The sequence below is a fragment of the Chlorocebus sabaeus genome, chromosome 11, assembly GCF_047675955.1.
Source record: "Chlorocebus sabaeus isolate Y175 chromosome 11, mChlSab1.0.hap1, whole genome shotgun sequence".
NCBI classification, from domain to species: domain Eukaryota; kingdom Metazoa; phylum Chordata; class Mammalia; order Primates; family Cercopithecidae; genus Chlorocebus; species Chlorocebus sabaeus.
The window spans coordinates 46,532,188-46,554,214 of NC_132914.1; the positions used below are offsets into that span (position 1 = coordinate 46,532,188).

At 48.5% G+C, this 22,027-nt stretch overlaps 1 protein-coding gene across 1 annotated transcript; it reads right to left on the reverse strand.

The window, feature by feature from the left end:
- Window positions 1-798: 798 nt before the first annotated feature.
- DDX23 (DEAD-box helicase 23) lies at window positions 799-21,462 on the reverse strand. The gene is made up of 17 exons (XM_008003082.3): window positions 21,373-21,462; window positions 15,494-15,702; window positions 13,703-13,813; window positions 11,076-11,169; window positions 10,904-10,969; window positions 9,008-9,146; window positions 8,590-8,723; window positions 8,345-8,457; window positions 7,959-8,102; window positions 7,634-7,859; window positions 7,186-7,331; window positions 5,366-5,543; window positions 4,306-4,548; window positions 3,443-3,594; window positions 3,101-3,209; window positions 2,165-2,339; window positions 799-1,727 (listed from the first exon to the last, which is right to left on the reverse strand). The coding sequence occupies exons 2-17, from the start codon at window positions 15,700-15,702 to the stop codon at window positions 1,504-1,506; spliced, it is 2,463 nt and encodes an 820-aa protein (XP_008001273.1). The 5' UTR covers window positions 21,373-21,462; the 3' UTR covers window positions 799-1,503.
- Between the last annotated feature and the right edge of the window lie 565 nt (window positions 21,463-22,027).

A 22,027-nucleotide genomic window follows, 5' to 3' on the forward strand; every position in this document is an offset into this window, starting at 1 on the left:
GGCTTCTGTTCTATGATGCGGCCCAAGTCTGATGGAGGGAAAGATGTGTTTGGGCCGCCGTTCTCTCAGAGAATCTGTCCGGCGGGAAGGGGACAAAGGCAGAGCTGGGGAGGCACTCCACTCCCAGGCATCCTCACTCCTCATGCCCAGGTGTCAAAAGGGAGACATCCAGCAGCATGAAAAGAGCTTGTCCTGGGATGTGGGGAAGAAGATGCTTGGTCACGGCTTTACACTATCCTTGTGCCAGGCCAAAAAGGCCCTAGAAGCAGCTACAACTTGAACTCCGTGTACTAGGCCAACTCTTTCTGTGGGGTAAGAAGAGCATGTGAACAAGAGGGGTACGGGGGGAGGACTGCAGCCCTGCGTTCCTATCACCACAGCCTGACACAGCTGAGTCCACCCGTCCTGCACCATCCCCTCCCAGGAGCAATGGGTCCAACTAGGGAGCCGCAAGCAAAGATGCTGAGACCAGGCCTTGGGCACACAGTGGCAGAGTGGTTCCAACTGCCTCACCTGCCAAAATTTCACAACTGCTTTCCTTTCTCACCTTGGCCTAAAGCTTCCTAGCGGGTGTCCAGGCCAGGGCCACACATTCCACCAGGCTACAACAGGGGCGGAAGATGCATTACAGTCCTGCATGGCTTCTGCATCTCCCCTCAAGTCCGCCTATGCACTCAAGATCATCAGCAGAGACCCTCTGCTCTGCTCTTAATGTGACTGTCTCTCATTTTCCAAGCCAACCCACCCCGCACCCAGTGGTGTCCCTCCTGCCAGGGAGAAGCTGGGAAATAAACAGCCTTAGTATTCACGTATTTATTCTCAGAACATACAAACTTATCTTCTCAGAGAATAGAAAACAGAGATTTCACTCAGTGACAAAGATGGACACAGCCAGTTCACCCTGTTCCCCCATCTACTCAGAAAATCCCCTGGGGGAGGGGATGCCTAGAGCACACAGCACCCCTTGGTGCGGGACTGTGCACAGGTCTAAAGGCGCTCGACTTTCTTTACCATCCAAACAGGAAAACAGCTGTCCAGATGACAGTAAGATTCCACTGTCCGTAATCCTCATGGTGCCAGGTCCCCTGGGGCATCCAGGGCAACGATGCTGCTGCAGTTTATACAGTTACACAGTCAAGTCTGTGCCAAAGGAGGTCCCATTAGGCAGCCAGGTTTCTGTTCAGTCTGGGGAGCAATGCCAACTGGCTGCCCCCATAGCCTGGCATGAGCTGATGGCCCACTGCAATCCCAAAGCAAAGAAGGGCAGAGCTGAGCCAAAAAGCTGTGGTAATTTCCTCTCCCTGCCTCCGACAGCATCGTCCTCTCCTTTTGCAGTCCCACATGCAGGCCTCCCGACCTGAGGGTCTGGGCTAGGGAGTCTGACTGTTTTCCTAAGCCCCCGTAACCCAGGAGTGAGGACCTGGAAAGAGGGATGTGAGGTTTCTGAAGAACAGGCATCAGGCAGCTTCGGAGATGCCCTCAGCCCACAGGAAGAGTGCTCTGTCAGGCAAAGATGGTCTCTTCCCGGCGCTTCTTGGTGAGGATGGTGCCTGGCTTATGCTGGGCATCTGGGTGGTTGGCTAGTTCGGGGGGACAGGAAGACACTGGGCTTTCCAGGATGGCTTGCTTCAGCTCGTAGAACACAGCAGAGTCCTCTTTTGTGAGGAAGGTGATGGCCACCCCACTCTTGCCTGCTCGTCCCGTGCGGCCAATACGGTGGATGTAATCTGGGGAATGGGAAGAACGTCACTCAGCACAGCCCAGATGCCCGGGGGAGCCGTGTCTGATGCCTCCATTTCTAGGGGCATCCTTCCCACCCCATCTCCAAAGGCGGGAATACAGCACGTCCTGCCTGAACCTGAGGTGCCCACAGTGCCCTCTCCAGGTGCCCATCTCCCCTGTCCTCCTACTGACTGTAGTCCCCACCACACTAAGACCCACAGCTGCCTAGCTTCATTCTTCACACTCTTGAGGACACAGCTGCTGGGACAACAAACCCAGGTAAGATAAAAGACAGGAGCGCTTCTCATGGGAGCAAACAATCCCAGACTTGGAGCTGAGGAAGGCAGTAACAGCCCCCCATGGACAGCACCCTGACTTCGAGTGGGACACCATAAGGAATCTGACTTCACCCTGGATTGAAGCTGCTTTCCCTGGAACTTACCTTCAATATTTTTGGCCATATCATAGTTGACAACCATAGACACATCTTGGATATCAATACCACGACCAGCTACATCTGTAGCCACCAAAATATCCTTGGCCCCAGCCTTGAGGTTGGACAATGCAAACTCTCGCTGCTCCTGGCCTTTTCCACCATGCAGTGTGCAAGCATTGTACTGTTGGAAGAATGGTAGAGTGAGCAATGCGATCAAGGAGAGAGACAGGAGTTCAGAGGAATGGGACAGACAGAGGAGGGTTAGAAAGGGCAGCAGGGTAGGAGAAAGGGAAGGAGGCAAGAGAAAGAATGACTGCAGTGAAAGGAAGGAGAGAACAAGTGAGCTGAAGAGATGGACGAGAGAAAAAGGTGTGGTGTGGCAGGGACACACAGAGTAAAGTCAAAGGCAAAGCAGCTGGGAGAGCTGTGGAGCCAAACAGATGAAAAGTCCTCAGAGAATTAGCGGCAAGATCAGGGTAGAAAGCAGGGATCAAGAAGTTTAAGGAAGTTGAAGAGCTGAGTGGCAGGGACACACCCTTCCCCTCAAGCACCAGTAACAGGAGTAAAGGACACTGATTATCAGCTCCCTTCTGACCCCATCACCTCCTCTCCTCAACATATCTAAGCACAGTTTTCACCTACTCTTTTCTAGATCCTCAGACTCTGCCAGGATATGGGTCTCAAACCTTTCCCTGGCTCCACCTCACCAGGATGAAGACCTAAGGCAGCTTTGGCTGGCATTACTGCAGCAGACAGGGAGTCCCAGCAATTGACTCCATTCTTTTTACTCCCTCAAACCACCCTTTACCCTGGTCCTGACTTGTTGATTGCTGGACAGGTTAAAGAAAGGGTGAGAATCAAAAGGAAGAGCCTAGGGGGCCTTGCTAGATTCAGAAAGCAGTGCCACAGAGGCCAGATTTTGTTTTCCCCTGCCAGACATACCCCCATCTTCTCCAGGGATTTGGCCAACACGTCACAGCCCTTCTTCTGGTTGACAAAAATAATGATGGGTGGGTCAAAGCCTTGCTCCAAGATTGCCAGCAGCTTTTTCCTGGAGGGAAGAGGAGAAAGACGAGATGCATAATACCTCCCGCTCCAAGTGAAATGCCCAGCCCTGATCTGTGAACACTACTTTCAGGGTCTTCAACGCCCATGACATTCTGCCCAAGAAAATAGCAGCTCAACACAGCAAAGCAATTGCCCTGCCCTGCACTTGCACTGAAAAAAGTTCTGAGAGCCATTTCATTCTCCACCCTGTTTCCGCTGGCTCAGGTGCCCTCATACCTCTTTTCTGACTCTGACATGAGGAAGACCTTCTGTTCCACACGCTCATGGGGCTTGCCTGCGGAGCCAATGTACACCACAGCAGGTCGCCGAAGATAGCTCCTGGCCAGACGCTCCACCGCTGGGGGCATGGTGGCCGTGAACATGACTGTCTACGAAAACAAGAGGCTCAGCCCTGCACCCAGGCAGGCATAATTACATATCCCACTGTCACCAACCCAGCCCAGACTAAAGAATCTAAAATGTGTTGCAGTATAGGCTTTGATAGCCACCACCTTAGAAAATAGTGTCCTCTGAATTCCCATCCTTCCCCAGTACCCGTTCATCAAGGCACTTTCCATCTTATGACAGGAAGGCCTGAGAGCATTTGCTAGCACCTGTGGTCCCGGTAGCAGCATAAGTCTTTGGAATCGTTTTTTCAGGGCTAAGCTAAACGGTTCCACCCTTAGGACTGTCAGAGGACCGTACCTAGGCACACTTCATTCTAGAAACATGTACTCTGAGCCCACCTAAGGCAAGAAAGGCCCAATAGGAGGTTGGCAAACTTGTACAACTTTTCCTTTTTTTTTTTTTTTTTTTTTTTTTTTGAGACAGGGCCTCACTCTGTTGCCCAGGTTGGAGTGGAATAGTGACACGACCTCAGCTCACTGCAACCTTGGCCTCCCAGGCTTAAGAGGTCCTCCCACCTCAGCCTCCGGAGTGGCTGAGACCACAGGTGCGCACCACCATGCCCAGCTAATTTTTGTAATTTTTGTAGAGATGGAGTTTCGCCATGTTGCCCAGGCTGTCTCAAACTCCTGAGCTCAAGTGATCCATCTGCCTTGGCCTGTCCCACTTTTCCCAGCCCAGGGAAGCAGCCTTACTTGGCGGTACTTATGTTTTCCCGACTCAAAGTTGGCCAGCATCTTCTCAGGGTCCTCAGCCTCATCTGTGTCTGGCTTCTGGTTGCTGACAGGCATGTGCTCCAGGATCTTCTGGACATCTGGCTCAAAGCCCATGTCAATCATCCTATCTGCCTCATCCAGAACCACATAGGTACAGCGGCTCAGCACCAGGTAGCGGTTCTCCAGCACATCAATCAAACGCCCAGGGGTAGCGATCACAATCTGAGTAGTACAGTATAATCATTTACAGCCCAGCAGGTGTCCCTTCTTTTCTTTCCTGTGAACTATCCACCCACTTGGGTGACAGACCTCCAATGCTGAGGAACTTGTACCCCAACCTCTGGTTATGTTTAGCAGTAAAGGCTCCTGCAAACCAGCATGAAATCACTTGTTGCCTGGATTTTCTCAGGAACGAATGAGGTCTCTGAGTAAGATGCAGAGATTAGACAGAGGAGGCAAAATCAGTAGAAACCTTATTTATTTTTTTTTTTTTTGGCAAATCATTTCAGATCCTGAAGAAGGAACTTTCTTAGATGGGAGAGACTAAGGGATACCATGAAGGGGGTTGTATAAAGACTAAATTTAAAAAAAAAATGTAAAAAGACTAAATTTCTACAGCAGATTTGTCATAAAAAGCTCTCCTCCACTTTCCTGAGATTAACGCAATGCACAAAGACAAAGATTTGGTCTGGCAGAGTAAAGAGTAACTAAAAGCACAGGCTATGGATAAGAGTCTCAGCTCTGCCCATTGCCAGCTGTTTGTGACTTCAGGCAGTTCTTAACCTGAACCTCAGTTTGATCTATAACAAGGAAATATCACTACCTACTCTCATACATTATTGTGAGAATTAATGAGCTAATATATATGATATATACTATTTGTAATATAAACTCTGGTGCATAAGTTCTCAATAAATAGCACATACATATAAACCAGCTCCTTTCTTCATTCTACTGCACATCTATTCCAGAAACTAGAAACAAAGCCCCAAGATAGCCTTCCCAGACAGCAGGCTGGCTGCTAGACAGAAGAACAAACCTCACAACCCATGCGCAGCCTGAAGCCCTGGTCTTCTCTGGAGATGCCACCAATGACAGCCACAGTGCGGATACCTAGCGGCTTCCCAAACTTGATGGTCTCTTCCTCAATCTGTTGAGCCAACTCACGGGTGGGAGCCAGGATGATGGCATAAGGGCCTTGGTCTGACTCTTCGATTCTGTGGTAAATGGGGCATCCCACAGCTTCGTGAGCTTTGGTTCTTATCCAACCACAAGCCAGAGCAAGACAAAGTCACTCTTATGGGAAGCGATCGGAATGGGGAGGATGATGAGAAAAGAATGCAATGATCTCACTTAAAAATCAGAGGCCAGGGCTGGGCGCTATGGCTCACACCTGTAATCCCAGAACTGTGAGAGGCTGAGGCAGGCGGATCACCTGAGGTCAGGAGTTTGAGACCACCCTGGCCAACATGGTGAAGCTCTGCCTCTAATAAAAATACAAAAATTAGCCAGGGGTGGTGGCCGGCGCCTGTAATACCAGCTACTTGGTAGGCTGAGGCAGGAGAATCGCTTGAACCCAGGAGATGGAGGTTGCAGTGAGCTGAGATCGTGCCACTGTACTCCAGCCTGACAAGAGACACTCTGTCTCAAAAAAAAAAAAAAAAAAAAAAGTTAGTCCAGAGGCCAGGCAAGATGGTACAAGCCTATAATCCCAGCACTTTGGGAGGCTGAGGTGGGTGAATCACTTGAGCCCAGGAGTTTGAGACCAGCCTAGGCAACATGGTAAAACTCTGTTTCTACAAAAAATACAAAAATTAGCTGGGCATGTTGGAACACACCTGTAATCCCAGCTACTTGGGAGGCTGAGGTGGGAGGATCTGCGCCTGGGAGGCTACGGTTGCAGTAAGCCAAGATCACACCACTGCACTCCAGCCTGGTCAACAAAGCGTGACTCCATCTCAAAAAAACAAAAATAAATAATAAAGAAATAAAGAAATAAAAATCAGAGATTCAGCCAGGTGCAGTGGTTCACGCCTGTAATCCCAGCACTTTGGGAGGCCAAGGCAGGCAGATCACTTGAAATCAGGAGTTTGAGACCAACCTGGCCAACATGGTGAAACCTCATCTCTACTAAAAATACAAAAATTAAGGACGGGCGCAGTGGCTCGTGCCTGTAATCCCAACACTTTGGGAGGCTGAGGCAGGCGGATCACCTGAGGTCAGGAGTTAAGAGACCAGCCTGAACAACATGGAGACCCCGTCTCTACTAAAAATACAAAAAAATTAGCCGGGCGTGGTGATGGGTGCCTATAATCCCAGCTACTCAGGAGGCTGAGGGAGGACAATCACTTGAACCTGGAGGAGGAGGTTGCAGTGAGCCGAGACTGCGCCACTGCACTCCAGCCTGGGCAACAAGAGCGAAACTCCATCTCAAAAAAAACAAAACAAAACAAAAAAACAAAAGTTAGCTGGGTGTGGTGGCACATGCCTGTAATTCCCAGCTACTCAGGAGGATGAGGCAGGAAAATCACCTGAACCTGGGAGGCAGAAGTTGCAGTGAGCCGAGATCGTGCCACTGCACTCCAGCCTGGGTGACAGAGTGAGACTCTGTCTCAAAAAAATAAATATAATAAAATAAAAAAATAAAACTCAGAGACTCCAGGATAGCAAAGTTCTCCAGGTCTTTGCCAGCAACATACACTTCTTTGATATCATGATCCAATTATTCCCTAATATCGAACCAAGAATAAAGAAGCAAGCTTCCGATTATAGACGTGAAACAAAAAACAAACATTCTTTTGCCACTTTCACCTTTCCTACCCAGACAAACCCACTCCAGCTGGTGCCAGCTGACCCCACCTGTCAATTTTGGGAAGTGTGGTGATCCAGACCAGCAGTGGGATGAGGAAGGCTGCTGTCTTGCCGCTGCCAGTCTCAGCCACACCAATGATGTCACGATTCTGTAGCCCGATGGGAATTGCCTGACGCTGGATAGGTGTTGGTTCCTGCAGTGACCCCGAGAAAGAGTAATAGGTACAGGCAGAATTATACAACCTGGGCTACCACTGATAGTAGTAAGCACATCTGCTAGTGCAATGGAAGGATGCCAAGTACAGTGCACAGAAATGGGGACCCCAAGAAGAAACATAATCACTAAAAGCTGACGCTTCTACCAGAAAGTGACAGAAAATGTCACATTGGTACCCAATAGCAGTGATGGCTCCAAATAGTCAAGGAACAAAGTTCTCTATTCCCAAACTAGTGCAGGAACATTTCAGATCTTTTGGGCCAATCTACCCCTCCTTACCTTATAGCCACACTTATCAATGACCTCCAAGATGTGTGGGGGCAGAGAAGAGTCTTTCCAGGATCGGATGGGATTGGGGATCTTGCCACCTTTGGTGGTGATGCTGTAGTCCTCACGGAAGATCCGCCAGTCCCTGTCCGTCATCTCATCTAACTTTTTCTGAGACCAATGACGATCATCCCAACGCTGCTTGGCTTCCTTCTTACGAAGTTTACGGAGTCTTGCCCTGGAGCAGGATGTGAGGAGTAAGTAGAATCAGTGCCCTCCAACTCCTTTCTGTAGAGTCTCTGGGCTCTGTCCAGCCACCCTAGCCTTGATCACTCACTCCTCCTGCTCCTTTTCTTCCAGGGTTCGCCTTTTCTCCATTAGGTCTCCATAGAAACGTGACTGCTCTCGTTTCTGCTGCTTGAGGTCAATGCCTGCAATGAAGCCTCGCCCTAACAACTGCACCTGGTGCCGTTCTTTATACCTGGGATTGAGACAGAGGAAAAGAAAAAAGAAGGAGCTGTTACGGCAGTAGGAGGGAAGGGCAGACTACTAATATGAAACAGTTCCTCCTGGACAGGGTCTTTCTTCCACCAGAGGGCTGGCTGACTACCAGTCTACCAATTTTCCATCCCGGCTTGTCTTACTTCCTCCACCTCTGTAGTCATCAGCTCTCTAGGACTGCCTAGTGGAAAAGACCTAGAATTCAGGCCTGAAGCCACTCACAGGGGGTTGTAGTCAATGGATGTGTCCTCAGATGCATCCCACTCAAAAACAAATTTTCGGTCATTGAGATGTCTCGTTCGGCGCCGTTTTTTGATGCCACCCAGGTAACGTTCCTGCCCAGGGAGGGAACACAAAGCACATGAGCCTTGAGGCCCAATTCTCACATGCAGAGATCACAATGGCCAAATAACTAAACCTCATTTTTGTGTGTGGGAGAGAAGTGAAGATGGATCCAAGGCCTGCACCTTAATGGCATGCAGTTCCTTGCTCTTATCCTTCTCTTCCCGGATCTTCTGCCGCCCTTCCTCATCCTCATTTCCATTGGTCTCCCGTTCCATCCTCTCCCTGCGTTCCCGACGTTCCCGTTCCTGAGGATCTTCTGCAGATCAAAGAAAGCAAAGCTGCAGAAGAGCTCATGGAAGAAAAGAGGAGAGGGAATGGAGGGAATCCAGATGAGGAACATCAAATGAAGAAAAAAAGGGCTAGACTTATGATATGGGGTAAATGGAGATCTAACAGAAAAATGTTTTCTCATAAACTCCCACCATCCTTCCCTTTTCCAAACTCCAGAGTGAACAGGTTTCTATCTCTCCTAAGAGACACTGTATCTCATCCCACTCTTTCCTCTTCCATCTAGTGGCTACACAGGGTAGAATAACGAACCCAACATCTTCCTGCCCAAGTCTTGGAACTGTTTCCTTTTCTTCCTCTCTTCTTCAAGCATCCTCTGCCGCTCTTCCACCTCCTGCTGCCGTCGCTTTAGAGCTTCAGCCTCTCGTTCTGCTTTGGAGAGGAACTTGGGCTACAAAACAGATTGGAACTGTCAACAAAGGATCTAGGAGCAGGGTACAATCACATCACTAATGGGGAGATGGCATGGAACCCAAAAATATTTGCTCAAGCATTAAGCCTGTTGAGGAAAACATAAATAGGCCTTGGACTCGGTTATGGACTGAACTACGTCCCCTACAGAATTCTGTGTTTTTTCAGGCTGGACGTGGTGGCGCATGCCTGTAATCCCAGTGCTTTGGGAGACCTAGATGGGAGGATTGCTTGAGGCCAGGAGTTCAAGACCAGCCTGGGCAACACAGCAAGACCTTGTTTCTACAAAAATAAAAAAACTCAGCCAGACACGATGGTATGTGCCTACAGTCCCAGCTACTCAGGAGGCTGAGGCAGGAAAATCATAAGAGCTTAGGAGTTTGAGGTTATAGTGAACTGTGATTTCACCACTGTACTTCAGCCTGGGCAAAAAAGCAAGACCTTATCTCTAAAAAAAAAAAATGTGACCGGGTGCAGTGGCTTGTGCCTATAAATCCCAACACTTTGGGAGGCCGAGGCGGACAGATCACGAGGTCAGGAGTTCGAGACAAGCCTGGCCAGCACAGTGAAACCCTATCTCTACTAAAAAATACAAAAAATTAGCCGGGCATGGTGGCACATGCCTATAGTCCCAGCTACTCTGGAGGCTGGGGCAGGAGAACTGCCTGAACCTGGGAGACGGAGGTTGCAGTGAGCCAAGATCGTGCCACTGCACTCCAGCCTGGGCAACAGAGTGAGACTCCATCTCAAAAGAAACAAACAAACAAAAAATACACGTTATATATATTTTTTGCGACAGACTCTTGCTCTGTTGCCCAAGCTGCAGTACAGTGGTGTCATTATGGCTCACTACAGCTTCAACCTCCTGGGCTCAAGCAATATCCTTGCCTCAGCCTCCTAAGTAGCTGGGACTACACATGCATGCTACCACAGACGGCTAATTTTTTAAATTTTATAGAGATGGGTTTTTACCACGTTGCCCAGGCTGGTCTAAAAATCCCTGGCTCAAGTGATCCTCCCATCTTGACCTTCCAAAGTATTGGGATTACAGGTGTGAGCCACTGTACCCAGCTCAAAATTCATATGTGGAAGCCCTAACCCCTAGTATCTCAGAATGTGACTGTATGTGGAGACAGGGCATGTAAAGAGGTGATTAAGTTAAAATGAGCCCATTAGGCTGGGCACAGTGGCTCATGCCTGTAATCCCAGCACTTTGTGAGGCCAAGGAGGGCAGATCACTTGAGCCCAGGGGTTCGAGACCAGCCTGGGCAACATGGTGAAATCCTGACTCTACAAAAAATACAAAAATTAGCTGGGCGTTGTGGCACGCACCTGTAGTCCCAGATATTTGGGAGGCTGAGGTGGGAGGATTGCTTCAGCCTGGGAGGCGTAGGTTGAAGTGAGCCGATATCACGCCACTGTACTCCATCCCGGGTGACAGAGTGAGACTCTGTCTCAAAAAAAAAAAAAAAAAAAAAAGGCCTTTTAGGGTGAGCCCTAATCCAATACAAGGGGTACATGTGTACACAGGGAAGACCATGTGAAGAGCCGAGGAAGAAGACAGTCTTATAAGCCAAGGAGAGAGGCCCCAGAAGAAACAACCCTGCTGACACTCCGCTCTCAGACTTCCAGCCTCCAGAACTATGAGAAAATTAACTTCTGTTGTTGAAGTCACCCAGTCTGTGGTATTTTGTTATGGCAGCCTGAGCAGATGAATGGAGACTCCCAAGTACTTACCTTGGCCTCAGCTTCTTCCTCAGCCTTTTTCTTGGCCAGAAGTTCCTCCAGGGATAATGGCTGGGCCTGAAGATAAAACACAGAACTTTAGTCTATAAAGGCTCTCTTCCCTTTAAAGATCAACAAAGCAACGCACGGGTTGAAGATGAAAAATATCCTTCCTCTCCTTCACCTTAGGCTTCTTATCACCATGTTCATCCTCTTCATCCTTCTTAGAGTCTCTGTCCTTCCGAGATTTAAAGTCTTTTCCTCGGCCAGGAGATAAGCTTTGATTGAGGAAAAGGAACAAGAAAGGTCCACATCACTCTTACTTCAGCCCCTGGATGAGGTTCAAGTTAAGCCCCAAAAACAGAATGGAAGTTTCCCCATGACTCAACAAGACTGGCTCACGGTCATCTATCATGTCTTGAAACTCTTAGCAGGCATGGTCATTCTGCCAGCTCTGAAACCTAATTATGGCCCTGTTCTTGGCCCCTTTCTACCCAGATCTCCTTTTGAGACTAATCTCCTTTGGGAAGTGGGACTTTACTACTAATGTCAAAAATGTTTCCTCTAGGCCAGGCGCAGTGTCTCATGCCTGTAATCCCAGCACTTTGGGAGGCCAAGGCAGGTGGGTCACCTGAGGTCAGGAGTTCAAGACCAGCCTGGCCAACATGGCAAAACCCTGTCTCTGCTAAAAACACAAAAATTAGCCAGGTTGTGGCTGTTTAAAATTTTTTTTTTTTTTTGGAGACGCAGTGTCACTCTGTTGCCCCAGCTGGAGTGCAATGGTGTGATCTCAGCTCACTGTAACCTCTCCCTCCTGGGTTCAAGCAATTCTGCCTTAGCCTCCTGAGTAGCTGGGACTTTCCGAGTAGCTGGGACTACAGGTTCGTACTGCCACCACTGGCAATTTTTTTTTTTTTTTTTTTTTGAGACGGAGTCTCACTCTGTCGCCCAGGCTGGAGTGCAGTGGCGTGATCTCTGCTCACTGCAAGCTCTGTCGCCTCCCGGGTTCATGTCATTCTCCTGCCTCAGCCTCCCGAGAAGCTGGGACTACAGGCGCCCGCCACCATGCCTAGCTAATTTTTTTCGTATTTTTAGTAGAGACGGGGTTTCACCATGTTCTCCAGGATGGTGTGTCACTCTCCTGACCTCGTGATCTGCCCACCTCAGCCTCCCAAAGTGCTGGGATTACAGGCGTGAGCCACCGCGCCCGGCCTAATTTTTAAAATTTTTAGTAGAGACGAGGGTTCACCATGTTGGTCAGGCTGGTCTCGAACTCTTGACCTCAGGTGATATATCCACCTCGGCCACCCAAAGTGTTAGGATTATAGGTGTGAGCCACGGTGCCCGTCCCACCTTAACTCTTTCATACACAATGAATTTAGCCTACATGGCCACCCCACCACAAGCCAAGAAGATATTGTTATCCATATTCCCTCATCATTTTTCATTCCTATCAATCCCAACAATCTTTCCCCATACCTGATCTAAGCTTAATCTATAAGAGAATTCAAACAACCCCACTGAGTTTCTGTTAGGAGCATTCTGTCCTCTGCCTTGAATTCTAACCTATACTTTCAGGGCCTGATAAGAACTTTGTATACAGGCCAGGCACAGTGGCTCATGCCTGTAATCCCAGCACTTTGAGAGGCCAAGGTGGCCAGATCACCTAAGGTCAGGAGTTCGAGACCAGCCTGGCCAACAGGCGAAACCTCGTCTCTACTAAAAATACAAAAATTAGCTAGGTGTGGTGGCGTGTGCCTGTAATCCCCACTACTTGGGGAGCTGAAGCAGCAGAATCGCTTGAACCCAGGAGGTGGAGGTTGCAGTGAGATTGTGCCACCACACTCAGCCTGGGTGACAGAGAAAGATTCTATCTCAAAAAAAAAAAAAAAAAAGCCGGGCGCGGTGGCTCAAGCCTGTAATCCCAGCACTTTGGGAGGCCGAGACGGGCGGATCACGAGGTCAGGAGATCGAGACCATCCTGGCTAACACGGTGAAACCCCGTCTCTACTAAAAAATACAAAAAACTAGCCGGGCGAGGTGGCGGGCGCCTGTAGTCCCAGCTACTTGGGAGGCTGAGGCAGGAGAATGGCGTGAACCCGGGAGGCGGAGCTTGCAGTGAGCTGAGATCCGGCCACTGCACTCCAGCCTGGGCGACAGAGAGACTCCGTCTCAAAAAAAAAAAAAAAAAAAAAAAAAAGAGGCCGGGCACGGTGGCTCATGCCTGTAATCCCAGCACTTTGCGAGGCCAAGGTGGGTGGATCACCTGCGGTCGGGAGTTTGAGACCAGCCTGGCCAACATGGAGAAACCCTGTCTCTACTAAAAATACAAAAATTAGCCAGGCGTGGTGGCGCATGCCTGTATTCCCAGCTACTTGGGAGGCTGAGGCAGGAAAACTGTCTGAACCCAAGAGGCGGAGGTTGCAGTGAGCTGAGATCGTGCCATTGCACTCTAGCCTGGGGAACAAGACAAAAACTCTGTCTCAAAAAAAAAACAAAAACAAACCAAAATCTGGTGGCAGATGCCTGTAGTCCAGCTACTCAGGAGGCTGAGGTGGGTGAATCACCTAAGCCTTGGGAAGTCAAGGCTGCAGTAAGCTGTGATCACACCACTGCACTGCAGGCTGGGCAAGAAAGTGAGACTCTGCTTTAAAAAAATAAATAAAATAAAAATAAATAAGAAAAAGACCTCTGTAATAACTACCAACAAAATCTGTTAAGAGAAATCTACTTTCATAAGAAGCTGAGTCAACTCAAGTGCAGAGAAGAAATGGGAGCATTCCCCTAAAGCCCCCTCATTCCTTCATATACCTGGATCGTTTCCGGTCCTTGTCCCGTCTGTGTCCATCCTTGTCTCGATCTCGGTCCTTCTTATTCCGATCCCGCTCCTTATCTCGTTCTCGTTCTTTGTGCCGTCGTTCTCTGGAAGACCGCAAATTTAAGAATTCACTGGTATTTCCAAAGTATCTTGCTTCACTGCAGCCCTGAGAAAGTTCCTATACTCTTGTGCCAAAGTAATGTTTTACAAATTAGAGAATGTATCTCTCACGGAAATAACGAGGGAATTCTAAGAAGCTTCTATAGATCAGAGATGTACTGTTAAGTATTAATGGCAATGACAGGTCATTGACTATGTGAACAGATGAAACTTCCTTTTTTATTTTTTTGAGATGGAGTCTCGCTCTGTCGCCTAGACTGGAGTGCAGTGGTGCGATCTCGGCTCACTGCAGCCCCCGCCTCCCGGGTTCAAGGAATTGTCATGCCTCCACCTCCCGAATAGCTGGGAATAGAGACATGCACCACCACACCTGGCTAATTTTTATATTTTTAGAAGAGACAGGGTTTTGCCATGTTGGCCAGGCTGTTCTCAAACTCCTCACCTCAAGTAATCCACCCACCTTGGCCTCACAAAGTGCTGGGATTACAGGTATAAGCCACCGCACCCAGCCACAAATGAACCTTCCTTGATAACCCGGACCTTCATCTTACAAGTTCCCTCTCAACTTTTAAGAGTTGGGTCACTGAGGAAAACTGAAACCACCTGCAGGTCCAACTGGGATAGGAGTAGATTAATGTACAAAAAGTAGATGCCTAGCCGGGCACAGTGGCTCACGCCTGTAATCCCAGTACTTTGGGAGGCTGAGGTGGGTGGATCACCTGAGGTCAGGAGATCAAGATCAGCCTGACAAATGTGGAGAAACCCCGTCTCTACTAAAAATACAAAATTAGCTGGGTGTGGTGGGTGCCTATAATCCCAGCTATTCGGGAGGCTGAGGCAGGAGAATTGCTTGAACCCAGGAAGCAGAGGCTGCAGTGAGCCAAGATCGTGCCATTGCACTCCAGCCTAGGCAACAAGAGTGAAACTCCATCTTTAAAAAAAAAAAAAAAAAAAAAAGGCCGGGCGCAGTGGCTCACGCCTATAATCCCAGCACTTTGGGAGGCCAAGGTGGGCGGATCATGAGGTCAGGAGATCGAGACCATCCTGGCTAACACGGTGAAACTCTGTCTCTACTAAAAATACAAAAATTAGCCAGGCATGGTGGCGGATGCCTGTAGTCCCAGCAACTCGGAAGGCTGAGGCAGGAGAATGGTGTGAACCCAGGAGGTGGAGCTTGCAGTGAGCTGAGATCAAGCCACTGCACTCCAGCCTGGGCAACAGAGCGAGACTCCGTTTCAGTAAAAAGAAAAGAAAAAAAAAAAAGGCCGGGCGCGGTGGCTTAAGCCTGTAATCCCAGCACTTTGGGAGGCCGAGACAGGCGGATGACGAGGTCAGGAGATCAAGACTATCCTGGCTAACACGGTGAAACCCCATCTCTACTAAAAAATACAAAAAACTAGCTGGGTGAGGTGGCAGGCGCCTGTAGTCCCAGCTACACAGGAGGCTGAGGCAGGAGAATGGCGTAAACCCGGGAGGTGGAGCTTGCAGTGAGCTGAGAGATCCAGCCACTGCACTCCAGCCCGGGCGACAGAGCGAGACTCCGTCTCAAAAAAAAAAAAAAAAAAAAAAAAAAGCCTAATACTGGAGGCATCAGAAGAACCAACAAGGAAAAAATCTGAAATGTACGCTCCCTTTCCATGTAACAATATACAAAGTTACTTTACCTTTCTGCAGATTTGGAACGGGAACGAGAGCGAGAACGGCTGCCTCCTCGACGTCTATCCCTTGAACGATGCCGCTTTCTATCTTTAGATGGGGAAGACTTCCGGTCCCGGTCTCTATCCCGCTCTCTGTCAGGAGTCCGTGATCGCTTCCTTTCCTCCTTGGAAGGTGATGCATCACGGTCCTTTTTGTCAACCAGCTCTCCTGCCATCTGTAATGAGCAGGAAGAGTACTTACAATGTACTAGGCAGTGCTATAAATTGCTTATACATAATTCACTTACCCTCAAAAGAATCCTATGAGGTGGATATATTAGTATGTCTACCGTACAGATGAGAAGACTGAAGCTCAGGTATATAAAGGAACTTGTCTGAGGGCAGACAGGTAGTGGCAGAGTTGCAGGCAGTCTGGCTCCACAGACCACTGTTACTCACTATACTATATTGTCTCCCTGTAATTCCTTTCAGGGTCTCACTCTGTCACCCAGGCTGGAGTGCAGTGGTGCAATCATAGGTCACTGCAGCTTCAACTTCCTGGGCTCAAGTCACCCTCCTGCCTCGCCTGGCTAATTTATTTTTTGTAGAGACAGGGTCTCACTATGTTACCCAGGCTGGTCTTAAATTCCTGACCTTAAGCAATCCTCCTGCCTCAGCCTCTAAAAGGCTGAGATTACAGGCGCGAGCCACAGTGCCTGGCCGATTCCTTTTTATATATTCATTTCTAGATATGTACAGTGAATATACCATATTTTTGTAATTAGACTGCAAAAGAGTATTAAAAGAAGTGTTAGTGTATGAATAGTGTACCGCTTCTAGAAACATCCTACATTGCTTACTTTGAAGTTTATTAGGTCTGCCAACCCACTAGGATCAGTCAGCACACATACATCTGAGAGAGACATTTCTCCAGCTCATAAAGAGAGCTCAATGGAGAAAAAAGTTTAACTTCGAGATCTGGAACATATTATAATTAGCACCACAAGGAAAACCTGAATTTAAGTGGAGAAACACACTTTTACTCAGATTAAAAGAAATGTACCTCTAGTTATGCAATGGGAAAAATTTGGTGAAGGGTACACAGGACCTCTACACACATTTTTTAACTTCCTGTGAAACTATAATTATTTCAAAATATATATTTTTTAAATATCCAAAACTAGAGGTTGCAGAAGTCCTGACTGACATTCCCTATTCAGATTTTCACAACCTTGGTCATCTGCATAACCCAGTTTTGTGAAAGGTTTCAGCAGGAATTTTTTCTGTCTCCCTCCTACCTGGGAGACACCGAACACCACTCCCACACTGTCAACTATTCTTTGGACTATGAAATCTAGTTCAGCTAGGAGCTAAAACTGCAGCAAGCCTGAATCTGCAACCACCTCATCATCATTCCAAAGACTTGGGATACACTTCTCGCAACTTATTTTATCCCCAGATGGTTCAGCTCAAATAGTTCCTTAAGCTTTAGCTTACAAGTCCCCTTTCTCATGCCATTCCCCGCCATATATCCTTAAGGAAAATTGTATAAAGATAAGAAAAGAAAAATGAACAGGAAGCACTTTCAAAATGTGAGGACAACCCATTTGATCTCACAATCACCTGAGAAGTGACTGACTGTTCTGTATCAGTACATCATGCATATCACATAGAAATAGCTATGTCTTGGGCTGGGCGTGGTGGCTCACACCTGTAATCCCAGCACTTTGGGAGGCTGAGGCAGGCAGATCATGAGGTCAGGAGATCGAGACCATCCTGGCAAACATGGTGAAACCCCGTCTCTACTAAAAATAAAAAAGTTAGCTGGGCGTGGTGGTGCGTGCCTGTAGTCCCAGCTACTCAGGAGGCTGAGGCAGGAGAATCGCTTGAACCTGGGAGGCGGAAGCTGCAGTGAGCCGAGATCACGCCACTACACCCCAGCCTGGGCAACAGGGCAAAACCCTGTTTCAAAAAAAAAAAAAAAGAACACTTGTAGCCCTAAGAAAATAATCCCAAAGGAGGGCTATTTTCTCTGTACAGCATCCTGGATATCATTCATTCTTTCAACAAATATTCACCGAGCACCTACAAGGTACCAGAAATTGTTGTAGGTAATGGAGACAAAGCAGTAAAGAAAACAGTCTCCTACTTCATAAAGTGTAAATTCTAGTGTAGCAGAAAGGATTTTAAATAGTAATGAATGCTAATGAAGAGAATAAAAGAGTGATATGATTGGTAAGGGTATAAACAACAGATAGATGGCTCAGGGTAGAAGTTTTAGTTGACATTTAAGGTGAGACTTGAATGATGGGAAAGAGGGCCATGAAAAGATCAGGGTAAAAAACCCTTATTAGATAGAAGAGATGTGAGTACTAGGAAACTGGGGCAGGAACTAGCTTAGCATGTTTGTCAGGTTTGTTTTTTGTTGTTGTTGTTGTTGTTGAGACAGGGTCTCACCCTCTCACCCAGGATGGAGGGCAGGGCACAATCATGGCACACTGCAGCCTTGACTTCCCAGGCTCAAGCGATCCTCCTGCCTCAACCTCCCAAGTAGTTGGGACTATAGGCGCATGCCACCACACCCGACCCATTTTTTTTTTTTTTGAGACAGAGTCTTGCTCTGTCACCCAGCCTGGAGCACAATGGCACAATCTCAGCTCACTGCAACCTCCACCTCCCAGGTTCAAGTGATTCTCCTGCCTCAGCCTCCCGAGTATTTGGGATTACAGGCACGTGCCACCAAGCCTGGCTAATTTTTGTATTTTTAGTAGAGGCGGAGTTTCACCATGTTGGCCAGGCTGGTCTCAAACTCCTGACCTCAGGTGATCCGCCCTGAGTGCCCAAAGTGCTGAGATTACAAGCATGAGCCACCGTGCCCGGCCCCAACTAATTTTTAAAATTTTTATTAGAGACAAGGTCTCAATTTGTTGTCCAGGCTAGTCTTGAACTCCTGGGCTCAAGGGATCCTTCTGCCTCAGCCTCCCAAAGTGCTGGTATTACAGGTGTGAGCCCAACTGCACATTTGTCAGTTAAAAACATATTTGTGTGGCCAGGCCTGATGGCTCATGCCTGTAGTACCAGCACCTTGGGAGGCCAAGGCGGGAGGATCACTTGAGCTCAGGAGTTCAAGACCAGCCAGGATAGTATAGTAAGACTACCCGTCTATTTTGAAAAATAAAATTTTACATTTATAAAAATCAGCCAGAGGCTGGGTGCAGTGGCTCACGCCTGTAATCTCAGCACTTTGGGAGGCTGAGGTAGGCGGATCATGAGGTCAGGAGTTTGAGACCAGCCTGGCCAACAGGGTGAAACCCCATCTCTACTAAAAATACAAAAATTAGCCAGGCATGATGTCGGGCATCCGTAATCCCAGGTACTCGGAAGGCTGAGGCAGAACTGCTTGAACCCAGGAGATGGGGGTTGTTTTGAGCCAAGATAGTGCCACTGCACTCCAGCCTGGGTGACAGAGCAAGACTCCCTCTGTCTCGAGGAAAAAAAAAGAAAAATCAGCCAGGTGTGGTGGTTCACACTTGTAATCCTAGCACTTTGGGAGGCTGAGGGTGGGTGGAATGCTTGAGTTCAAAAGTGTTCAAGAGCTCACAGGCAGAGGCCTGGGAGGAAAATAAAGGAAAATATCATCCAGGAACACGGCTTGTACCCCCAGGCGCCAATACTACCTATGGGGCCCATGCTCCTTTGCTCCTGCCTGGGGAGGATCACCTGAGCCCAGGCTGAGGTGGGAAGACTTCTTGAGCCTGGGAAGCACTGATGCAGGGGGAATACTGATTCAAGATGAGTTCAGTGAGCTGGGCAGGAGTCAGATAACGAAAATGTGTTACAGGTCAGAGTAAACTGGATTTTAACTGCAATGGGGATCTTAGAGCTTTAAACAGGAAGCAATCTAATACTTTGGTGACTTGCAAGAAAATACATAGCAGAGAGGCACAGTGAAAACAAAACCACTGAGAGTGCTATTATGGTACTCTAGGCAAGAGATGGCAGTGGCTTGTTCTAGGAAGGTGGCAATGGGGATGGAAAGAAGTAGGCAGTGTCAGAGCATATTTTGGAGGCAAAGTTGACAGGACTTACTGAAGGGAGATACGGAAAAAAGAGACACAAAGATAGCTCCTAAATTTATAGTTTCTGCAACCTAATAGTTTGCGGTGCCATAGCAAACAAACTGGAAAAGACTAGGGAAGGAATAGATTTAAGAAGAAATCAAACATTTCATTTTGGCCAGGTTAAATGTGAGATGTCAGTAAGACAACCAAGTGGAGATTCCCAGAAGGCAAGTAGAAATGCAAATCTGGAACTTAGGGAAGACGGTCTATAGACAAAAACCTGAGTCACCAATACACAGATAGCTTTTAAAGCCATGGGACACTAAATGATATTACCTAAGTAGGCAGCATAGTGAAAGAAAAAAACAGAGAAGCAGCTCCAGGATCGAGCTCTGGAACACTTTAACAGGAGCTAGCCACGGGATGAACCACAGAAAAGGAAAGGAAAGAACCAGCAGCCAGTGAGAAAGGACAAAGAAAAGTATGGCAACGAAGAAGCCGAAAACATGTTTCAAGGAGGGAGGGGTCAACGGAATCAAGTACCAGCGAAGTGGAGAGGGAATAAGGGACAGAGAAGCAACCACTGAATTTGGAAAAATGGAGATTACTGGTGACCTTGACAAGAGCTGTTTCAGTAGCATTGAGGGAATGGAAGCCCAAGTGGAATAAGTTTGGAAGAGAATGAAAAATGAGGAGACAGTAAATACAGGCAACTTTTATCACAGGTTCTATTATTACAAGGGCCAAATAACCAGGCTGACTCTGGCCATGCTTCCCAGCAGCCTTCCTCTCAAACCTCCAGATCTTCAGGTCCTCAGTTCTTGCAGGGCAGGGGCACATTCTTTTTTTTCATTCAATGACATATTTACCAAGCATCTACTGTATGCAAGGCACAGTGCTAGGTGCTATGTGAGTCACAAAAACAAATTCTGTTCACAGGAAATTTTTAGAACAACAGGGGTTATCAGGCCGGACGCGGTGGCTCACACCTGTAATCCTAACACTTTAAGAGACCGAGGCAGGTGGAATGCCTGAGCTCAGGAGTTCGAGACCAGCCTGGGGAACACGGTGAAACCCCGTCTCTACTAAAAATACAAAAAATTAGCAGGGCGTGGCGACGTGCGCCTGTAATCCCAGCTACTCGGGAGGCTGAGACAGGAGAATCGCTTGAACTCGGGAGGCGGAGGTTGCAGTGAGCAGAGATCGCTCCATTGCACTCCAGCCTGGGCGACAGAGCGAGACTCCGTCTCAAAAAAAAAAAAAAGAACAATAGGGGGTATGAGACACATACCAAGAAGAGTATCAAGGCTCAGATGTAGTAATACAGGTGTTCAAAGGCGTTTCCTTTCGCTTGTAAAAGGTGACGTGGAAGGCTTGGTAGAGGAAGTGACGCTTGAGCCTTTAAGTATAAGTAGAATTTGAAGATATGTAATTAAGGACGCGGAAAAGAAGTCATTCCCGGCAAAAGAAATAACAGAGGCGGAGCAGAGGCGGGAAAACATGGACTGATTGCGAGAGAAAAGCCTGAGTTCCAGTTTGGCTGCAGCAAAGGCTACTTGAAGCATGAAAGAATAAGGTCAGACTGGGGGTATCAGAGGCGCTGTGCCCATGGGCAGAATCCTGGGAGGAAAATATCGTGCAGGGACGTGGCCTGTGCTCAGAGGAGCCAACACTACCCCTGGGGCCTGCGCCCCTTCACTCCTGCCCGCCCGAGCTTCCCGGGTTCATGCCCCTTTTCTGAGGCGTTCTTTCCCGCCTCGTCCAGGAGGCAGGGGCCACCGCTGTGCCCCGACTCTCGCCCTCTCTGTAAGCTCATGGGAACCGCCTCCACCGCCCGGGACTCACCACCCTGAGTCTGAACCGCCCAACGCGGCCTCAACGTCGAGGAGCCGTCGCCATCTTTCCCGTTTCCTGGTCGCGGCGATGAACCCCCCCCCCGGCCGCAAGGCAAGCTGGGAAGGCGAGTTCCTGGAGCTGGGCGCACAGGCCGACACTGAGGCCCGGGAACTACCAATCCCAGAATGCACGGCTTGAGCGCCGGCCCCAGGCTGCGGGGTCTGCCGGGCAATGTGGTTTGCCAGACTTTAGCGTCCGGGAAGGAAGAGTTTTCCGCGAATAGGCTTCCGGCATTAGGTTCTCCCGCCAAGCATCCTTCTTGGAATTGGCTGGTCTTCCTAGAAACTACAGTCGATGACAGTCGTTGCCCGTGGCTTACAGTGGAGGAATTTAAGGGCATCCTGAGATATCTATAGCACGTAATTATAGCTAACATCTGCAGTAACAACAATAAATACCATTCGTGGAAAAGCGGTTTTTATAACAATTCTGTGAGAATGGGGCTAGTCCCATTTTACAGCTGGACAAACTGAAGATTAGGTTACAGGAGTAGGTTCACAAGGAGGGTGTTGCAATTCTCCATTGTGTGTGGAACTATCCCAGGCTTAGGAGGACCTTTTAGCAACCTTGGCCCCTGCAGCCGGGTGAATGCCGTAACAACCCC

Excerpts from the sequence above, each read along its gene's own strand:
- DDX23 (XM_008003082.3), bottom strand. The coding sequence starts at position 15,702 with ATGGCAGGAGAGCTGGTTGACAAAAAGGACCGTGATGCATCACCTTCC. Across the intron at positions 10,970-11,075 it reads ATGGTGATAAGAAGCCTAAG|GCCCAGCCATTATCCCTGGA; the intron begins GTGAAGGAGAGG and ends TTTTATCTTCAG. Across the intron at positions 8,458-8,589 it reads AGGAACTGCATGCCATTAAG|GAACGTTACCTGGGTGGCAT; the intron begins GTGCAGGCCTTG and ends CTCCCTGGGCAG.